General features: G+C 54.4%; 1 protein-coding gene across 1 annotated transcript in view; it reads right to left on the bottom strand.

The window, feature by feature from the left end:
* Nucleotides 1-221: 221 nt before the first annotated feature.
* Nucleotides 222-8511, bottom strand: part of CNTN2 (contactin 2) — a 29154-nt gene continuing 20864 nt past the window's right edge. Inside the window, exons 15-23 of the mRNA XM_060142095.1 lie at nucleotides 8223-8381; nucleotides 7592-7741; nucleotides 5398-5468; nucleotides 4847-5081; nucleotides 4391-4503; nucleotides 3100-3286; nucleotides 2646-2758; nucleotides 2016-2184; nucleotides 222-1609 (exon numbers count right to left, since the gene is read on the bottom strand). Of these exons, the coding sequence (XP_059998078.1) occupies nucleotides 1500-1609; nucleotides 2016-2184; nucleotides 2646-2758; nucleotides 3100-3286; nucleotides 4391-4503; nucleotides 4847-5081; nucleotides 5398-5468; nucleotides 7592-7741; nucleotides 8223-8381 (1307 nt within the window). The 3' untranslated portion in view covers nucleotides 222-1499. The remainder of the gene's footprint in view (nucleotides 1610-2015; nucleotides 2185-2645; nucleotides 2759-3099; nucleotides 3287-4390; nucleotides 4504-4846; nucleotides 5082-5397; nucleotides 5469-7591; nucleotides 7742-8222; nucleotides 8382-8511) is intronic.

Below are 8511 nucleotides of genomic sequence, written 5' to 3'. Positions count from 1 at the left end.
CAGAAGGCAAAGAAAGACTGGGGTCTCCTGTAGTCTGCATGCGCCTTGGGTTGGGACCCAGCCATGCCGAGCACCCCACCATCACCCACCTGCACCTCTTGAAGAAGAATTTTCATAGCCCAGTGCCCTTCTTAACCACCTTCTTAACCAGGTCATAGCCATTCAGCACTGCCCCCTTCCTCTGGGTAGACAAAGAGCCTGGGACAGGAAGGTTGGAGAAGAGTGCTATCCCAGCCCCATCATTGACAGGCTGTGTGACCTGAGGAAGGCCCTGCCCCTTCCAACTCTGTTACCTCATCTGTAGAGTGGTGGCTTGGGCCCAGTGAGGTCTATAGCCTCTTCCAGCTCTGACGTGCTGTGACTGGTAATACACCCAGAGCGCAAGCTAAGATGTCCCATTTATTTACCCCTTCGTCTTCTGGGGGAATGCAAAAGAGCATCCGAGGCAGCCTGGGGGGCGGGTCGCCATGTGGCCCAGGGCGTTCCTGCGAGCAGGTAGGGCCGCATTTATCCTTTGCCCTTCTCAGAAGACTCCTGACTCCAGACACACACAATTACAGCTGCATTTTGCTGGAGGAGGACGGTGGAGGCACTCCTGCCTCCTACTCAAACCCGCGAGGGACCGTGCAGGCTGGGGCTTGGTGCAGTGGGGGACCTGCCCAAGACAAGCCCTTTAGTCACCCAGCCACCTGTAGTGGCTTCTGTCACTCTGGGGTGACAGGGTTGGGTTGGCAGTATTGGCTAAGAGGGCAACGTCACCTTGATTGTGACTGTGCCGCAGGCCAAGTCTGGTGCCCCTTTCCACCAGGAGTCTCAGCTTCTCAACCCCTCTTAGCTCCCACCCAGCAGTCGGGAGCGTCGCCCCCCGGAGCTGCAGGGGCTCAGGCTCCCGGCCTCAGACACCAGAGCACTGGTTCTCAGCCATCAAGGTAGGTGGCAGGGGCCTCCAGGGAGTTATCCAGGACAATGTCAGGGTCCAGCCGTGCTGTCCTTTAAGAGGAGAAAGGAGGAGAGTCCCTGGTCCCCAGGTTTGGCCCTCTCCTTAGACTGAGAGATGCTGCTGTTTAAGCTTTGTCCCGTTCCTGTCCGGTGTTCCCGGGCTTAGGACTCCGCTCTCTGGAGCAGAGTCCATATGCGGTCCCAGAGTGCTATCTCCGCTGATGCGCAGATGCCTGTTTAAACCCCCTTCTTCCTGTAGGCCTGCCTTCCATCCAGGCACCCTAGAGGGCCCAGGCATAGGGTTCAGTATCATCATGGAAGTTACTGTCTGGTGCCTCTTGCTTTAAAGAAAAAAATTCCTCGCATGGGTTCTATCCTGTGGCAGAATATGAAATATCCTACCTCCTACGAAAAGGGCACTGCTTAAAGTAGGTATTTAAAACCAGTCATTCTCAGGCACAGTGTTGGGCCACCTTGGCATTGGGAAGGGGCTGGGGCCAGCTGGCTCTGTCCATCGGAGGTGGGTGTCCAGCTGTGGCAGAGAGGGAGGGGTGCCGAGATCAGAGCTCCAGGTAGCCTATGAGGATCAGTGTCGCCACGGAGTGACAAAGGACGGTGCCAGGATGTGGGACTGGACAGACTGCTGAGTTCTCCACCATCATGCTTGTGCCTGAAACCAGCAGGCGGAAATGGGCTGAGTGAGCTGGGCCTGGGACCTGCACATCCCTGTCCCACCCTCAGGACAGAATCCAGACCTTTCCTAAGGAGATTCACGGAGGGCTGGCTTCAGGACGGGGAGGTGTTCTCAAGCCCTCCTTCTGCAGTGTTTTGTAGGACCTTTGCTCTTGTTCCCGTGAAAGGAGTGCACTTACCTCAGCCCTCAGGGATGTTTGGGAGTGGGAAGGAGGGGGCAGCAAGGGCAGTTCCAGGGCTACTTTGCACTTGGTTCCTGCCTGCCTGCTTTTTTCCCCCTTGGGGACTGGCTGGGTTGGGGTCTGGCTTGGGTGGGAATGATTCCTGCATCAGGCATCTGGATGGACCCTGATACTCCTGGGGGATAAGGGGAGAGACAGCACCTCCATTCCTCACGATGTGGACTTCTGCCGGGACCCCGTCCCCCCCTGGCCCTGTGGTCCGAATCTGCACCAGGGCATGGCCAATGTCTTCAGGAACCGCAATTTCTATCCAATTCTTGCTGGTGAGGTGGAGCATGGGAGTCGGGTGTAAGTCGTTCTGGTACAGCATCTGTGGGAAGGGGGTTAGCCAGGCAAGAGTTTCCTTACACCTAGCCCCAGGAATGGGAGGAGCCCATATGGTTCTGGGCCCTCGAGGTCCTGCCTCCTCACCCCTCCCGTTTCCTGTTGACCAGGTCCAGGCTCTTGAACAAGCTCCCCACTGGGAAGAGAAAAGCTTGCAAGCAGCTGAACTGGTTCTGCAGACTCCTTAGACCAGAAGGACCCAGACTTCACCCAGTCCATTGCTGCCCCCTTGAACCCTGTCTTTCCGCAGTCATACCATTTTCTTCTAGTCGCTACTACCTGCTCCCTGAAGAACTGCTCATGGATTTCACGCCTCTCACAATCCCAAACTCTCTGCTTACATCTAACTCAGATCCTTCTGGCTAGAAACTGCAGCTCCCTTGTGTTTGCCAGAAATACAAGTGAGCCCTTCCTCAGCGTTCAATGCCTGGTTGATCCCTTCCTTACCTTATAGCCTGTGACTGCAGACTCATTTCGGAGCGGGACCACAGGGTCCCACTTAATACTAAGACTGGAGCTCGAGAAAGTCCAGGAGATGTTGCCAGGGGGTCGCCGTGGAGCTGCCAGAGGAGGGAGAGAGTTGGGGAGACTTCCCAATGTTTCCCCACCACTCACCCCCTTGCTTTTAGCCAGCCTTTTTCTAGATGTCTTCCCAAAGCAGTTGGACCCAGAACATTCTGTCACCGCTGCCTGAGAAACACACTCCAACAAAGTTTGGAGAAAAGGGAGGCAATTCAGAGGCCATGAATTCCATTCCCTCGTTATTATTAGACGTGCTGCCTCGTTTCTGTCCTGCCCAGGGCTTGTGGGCTGGAGCATTTGTCTTTCGGGGAAAGAGTGATCCTAGAGGCACCGCCTCCAAAATATACCGCCCAACCCCCACCCAGGCTGACGGACTCACGGGGCTTCACGGTCGTGGCATTGGCGGAAGGGCTGGCAGGCCCAGTGCCGGCCCGGTTGTAGGCCCGCACAGTCACGTGGTACTTGGTGTTGTAGTGTAGGCCGGTGACTAGGGCACTGGTGTCTAGCCCTGCTGTCCTCACTCGGTCAGCAGCTGCTTCTTTGTCCCCGGCTTTCCAGTAGCGGATCTGAAGGGGGCAGGGGTACCCTAGGGTCAGCAGTCAAACCCAGGACCTCGGGGCTACCCTGACCCTGGCTCTGGACACCTGCATCCTGCTCCTTGCTGGTGCTTGTAACTCAGTCTCGGGTCTCAGAACCTAGACACTAGATCATGAGCTCCAAGGGAGCAGGGACAAGTTGGTGTAAGTGGCTGCTCCCTTCTTGGTGCCCAGCAGAGTGCCCAGTCCAACGAGAGAGCTTAATACGTGGGCTGAACGAGGGAGCGGGGGTGTGGGCACTGACTCAACCTAGCCATGGCCTGCTGAAACCAACCCCATTTAATTAATTCAAGGAATCCCGTGGGGACTCTGTTAAAGGCTATGAAACGCACATTGTACTTGCAAAGTAGTCCCCCAGCCCTCACTCCAGCAAGCTTATGAGGGCTGCGGAGTAAATGCAAACCCATTGTCATAGACCTCGTAACACCAAGGCCTTCTAGATATTCTTCCAAATCAATGGCAGAGTTTGCAGCTATCTCCTCAGTGGGGCTCGCCTAACCCATTGTGCTAAAGCCCAGAGCTGACTCTCCTGAATGGAACTGACAACATCACTAGTATGATGATTCTCCCTTAGACAATGACATTTCCTGCTTGCCCTTCTTTCCCTTCCTCTCGCTTTCTCACTCTCCATCCACCCCCGCATGTACCCCAGTGTGGAGTCACCAGTGGGCCCAAGTCTTGGGTCAGAAACTGCTGGGCCCAGAGTTCCTCAGGGACAGGATGAGCGGCTGGTACATAGAGGAGGCCATGCTGTTCTCTGCAGCCCTGAGGATGCCAGGCTAACTGGGCTCTGGCATGAAACGGGCAGGCTACGCCCCTTCCAGGACCTACTCCTCCTCCCCTGGGCTCCCACAGCGTCCAGTGCCGGCTCGAGCCAAGCAGTAACTTCAAGGCTGTCCACAGGCATCAGCTAGAGGGGCTTAGCTGAGGTTGCGTCCATGGTGCTGCATAGACTGCGTGCTGTGTGCCTGGTTAGTGAATGAGTGATTCCAGGAGGAGGACTAGCAAGCCATGAGGTGCCCCCGCGCCTTGACCCCCCGACCCCTTCCTCTCCCAGCCCAGGTCAGTGCTCACCTCATACCCCAGGAGGATACCATTCATGTCCTGCCGCACCGGTTCCCAGGTCACGTTCATCTCTGAGGATGAGACCCCTTTGGCCCAGACCTTGGTAGGGGCCACCCTGGGTTCTGAAGACCGACACAGAATGGGTTTGGGTTCCCGGGCACTCCCTGTACCCTACAGAGCAGCTGCCAGCTGGGACTGCCCCCTCTTAGGATTTTATGGAGCCCAGGGTGCAGGGTGCAGAGCATCCCCCGGGGCCCACTTCTCTTTCCAGAGAGCCTCCCTCCTCTAGGCCTGAGGGGAGACGAGGTAGCAAGGGCTAGGAAGGAAGCCAGTGGCTTAGAAGCCAGGTGTCCTCTCCACCCCACCTGCGGAACCTAGCAGGGGTGTGAGGAGCGCTCCCGCACCCTACACCCCGTGGACACGCTGCTGGGGTGGGGATGCCGCATGGGCCCCGGGGTGGCCCACCTTCCTCAGCCGAGTACACAATCGCGGTGAGGCTCTCAGGCCCATCCCCGCGGTGGTTGTAGCTGCGGATCTTGACCTCAAAGGGGGTGTAAGGCCGGACGCTCTCGTTGCTGTAGACGAAGTACTGGGCATCGGCGCCGGGCACCCGCGCGGTCTGCCAGCTAGTGCTGCCCTGCCTGCGGAAGGACAGCAGGTAGCCGAAGCCGTCTCCGTTCTGGTACTCCCGGGACATGGGCTGAGGGGCAAGAGCGTGGCATGGGCGAGGGGCCGCGGCTGCGTTTTCCTGCCCGTCCTCCAGCCCCACCCAGCCTTCACCAAGAGGGGTGGCCCCAGGGCTGCGGTGGTTCCATTCTGCAGTGGGTACCAGGGGAGGGGAGGGACCTTGTCTGCTCTGGAGTCAGGACCGTGCAGTGGCTCTGTCTGGGTCCTCTCTGCATGCTGCTCAACTCCTGAGACGAGTCCCACCAGGTGCGGGTGGGGGTGAGGGTGGGGTAGAACTTGTCCCCCCAGAGAACTGGAGGCATAGCCCTGCCTCTGTCCTTGCAGCTTACCGTCCAGTTGACAATGAGCTCTCCAGGGGCTCCACCGCCTCCTCTGAGACCTGAGGGTGCCACCGAGGGGGCTGTCAGGGCCAAGGGACACAGACAGTTAATGGGCAGTGAGGGAACAAAAGCTCTGAGTCTGAGACCAAAAAGCATCCTAGGACAAGGACACCCTTCCAGTGGGCCCTGGCTACACGCCAATAAAATGGACAACCTAGAAGAAATGGACAAATTCTTAGAAAAGTACAATCTCCCAAGACTGAACCGGAACCAGGGAGAAATAGAAACTATGAACAGATCAATTACCAGTACTGAAATTGAATCAGTAATTTAAAAACTCCCAACAAACAAAAGTCCAGGACCAGATGGCTTCACAGGTGAGTTCTACCAAACATTTAGAGAAGAGTTAACACCTATCCTTCTGAAACTATTCCAATGGGACCTGGTTTTGTCTTTCAAGAGTCCCTCTGGACGTGGGCTTTGGAGTCAAGCAGACCTGAGATCAGATTCCACCTCTGCCACTTACTAGCTGAGTTTCTCTGGACGAGTTACTTAACCTCTCTGAGCCTCTGATTCCCCTCTCTGTAAGATAAGGATAATAATGTTTCTCTCAAAGGCTGTAAGAAGAATAAAATTAAACAAGACAGTGGCTAGCATATACATATAGTATACACTCCATAAATGATCATTATCTTGATCCCTCTTGTTGGTTTAAACTAAGTAGCAGAGACCAACTCTAATTTGCTTTAAATTAAGGGGAATAAATAATTCAGAACTGCAGTTAATCCAAAAAACATTTCTTTTGGGTTACAGGTTGTTTTATTATTTTATTTTTTTATTTTCATGGCAGACTTAATTTCCTAATTGTCTCTAGTATTCAAAAGGCTGATATTAAAACAAGAATGTATTTAATTAGATCGTGAAGCTTGGCAGGGGGTAACTTGGCTGAGGGTTAAAATATTTCTGTAGATGATCCAGCAACTGGACACTTATCACTTCGTTCTGATGATACTTTAGGGCCTTCTCATTTGCAAAGGGCACTTAAACACATTACCCATTTGATCCTGTGAGGTAGGCATTAATATTACCCTTTTCAGAGTGGAAAGATTGAGGCCCAGAGCAGTTAAGTGACTTGCCTGAAGTCACACAGCTAATAAATGTCACAGTTTGAATTTGAACTCAGCTCTTCTGATTTGAAATCTCATCATCTTTCTTCTGCATCATAGCTGTCTTTGTGCTCAACTCCTGGATACTACAGTGAAGGAGACCACTCCTCACCCTTTGACTGTCCAAGAAGTTCAATCAAAGAAAGTGCTCCTTCTGGAATTCTTTACTCAGGAGAGGTACAAGTAAAAAATATTGAATGATTCCAGAAAGAGTCTGGAGAGTCAGCATGGGGCACACAGGAAACCATGTTTATGGACACAAAAAGGCAGACCCTCATTACACATTCAGTGGGGCAGGCCTGGGTGGGTATGGAGGGGAGGCAGGTCCTGATTCCATGCTGCTGGTCTCAGGATCCCAGGGCTCTCATTCTGGGCCTTCCCCTTCACCTCTTCCCTTCCTTCCCCACTCAGGTTCTGACACCTACCTGCCTTTCAGGGAGGGTTGTGGGCAGATTGTCCATTCTTCCTGCTCCCAAAGAAACCATCTAAAGAAGGACTTAGAGCACCAGCTGCTTACTTAGTGCCCTGCACAACACACACACACACACACACACACACACACACACACACACACACACACACACACACACACACACACACACACCTTCCTCATTAACTGATTCCTGCAGCTCGTGCACTTCCAGGGAGGATATCTGCCCATCACCCCATGGTCCTGGGTTCAAGTCCAGGCTCTGCCAGTGTGACCCTTCCTTCACATGGAATGGTTTTTCCATTTTTTAAAAAATTAAACTCTTTACTTTGAGACAATTCACATGCAGTTGTAAGGTTGGCCTGTTTTTTAAATGAGTGGTTTGGACTGGATGGCTTCCAGCCCTGACAGGCTGTGGCCCAAGGCACAGTACGTTGTGCAGTGTTGCGGCCTTGCTCTGACTTGTGTTTCTTTCTCATCTGTTTTGTTAGAGTCCGAAGCCTGGTGAGCAGGGTTGGAACTCCATGTAATTGCTGCTTGCTTGGGGCTCCCTTTAAGAAGGGCTAGGGTCTGTGCCCTGACATTACTTCTCACCCAGGGCTCTGACCTGCTTCCTTGGTCCGGATGTTGCTGGAGGGCCCACTGGGCTCCCCAGTGCCCAGGATGTTGCTGGCTAAGACCCGGAACTCATAATCCATCCAGGGCGTGAGGCCCAGCACCTGGGCGGTCTCGGCGTTGCCCTCGATGTTGGCGGGATCTGCAAGGCACCAGGGAGTCAGTGTTCTGCACTTCATTTACTGATCTAGATGGAAAGGGCAGGGACTGGGTATGAATCACTTTTTTATACCCAGCTCTCACGGTGGTACCCGCTATATTAACAGTTCAATACCTTTTTCAGGAATGATTGGGAAACTCGTAGACCTCCCTGCCTTGGAGCCTTTGTAAGATGTTGTGTGCATCCCACACCCCCACGAATGTTTTCATTGCCCCATTAATAGTCCTGCCAGTGCTTCAAGGGTGCAGACTGAGTGCCTCCCTCTCCAACCCTCTCCCCATTCTTCTGCCGCCTGTGTGACCATCTTCCCTAATGGCCTGGGAGCTCCCTGCAGGCAGGGGGTCTACACTTGTCCCTCTTCGAAGCTCCAGGCTCAGCCTTGGCCTCTGACCCCCAGCACCCCCCCTCGCCCCCCTACAGCCAGGCCTAATCAGTACTGACCTGGGTGGGGCCTCACACTTACTGGTCCGAACCTGCTTCCACTTCCCTGCAGGTAGAGTACGAGCTTGCAGGGTGTACTTGGCAATGGGGCTGTGGTTGTCAAAGCCACGGCTCCAACTGAGCTGGACAGTGGTGTCACCGATGTCTCTCACAACCACGCCTCCTGGGGGACCTGGCGGACCTGCACCAAGAGGTCAGAGCAACAAATTTGAGCCAACCTCCTTCAGGCTCGCTTGGGCTGGTGCAGTACCAAGAGGGAGCAGCAGAGGGCGCAGGAAACATACACCGGGTTGGGAGGGCAAGGAATGGGG

Source organism: Lagenorhynchus albirostris, chromosome 2, assembly GCF_949774975.1.
Source record: "Lagenorhynchus albirostris chromosome 2, mLagAlb1.1, whole genome shotgun sequence".
Taxonomy (NCBI): domain Eukaryota; kingdom Metazoa; phylum Chordata; class Mammalia; order Artiodactyla; family Delphinidae; genus Lagenorhynchus; species Lagenorhynchus albirostris.
This window is presented reverse-complemented; position numbering and strand designations above follow the sequence as displayed.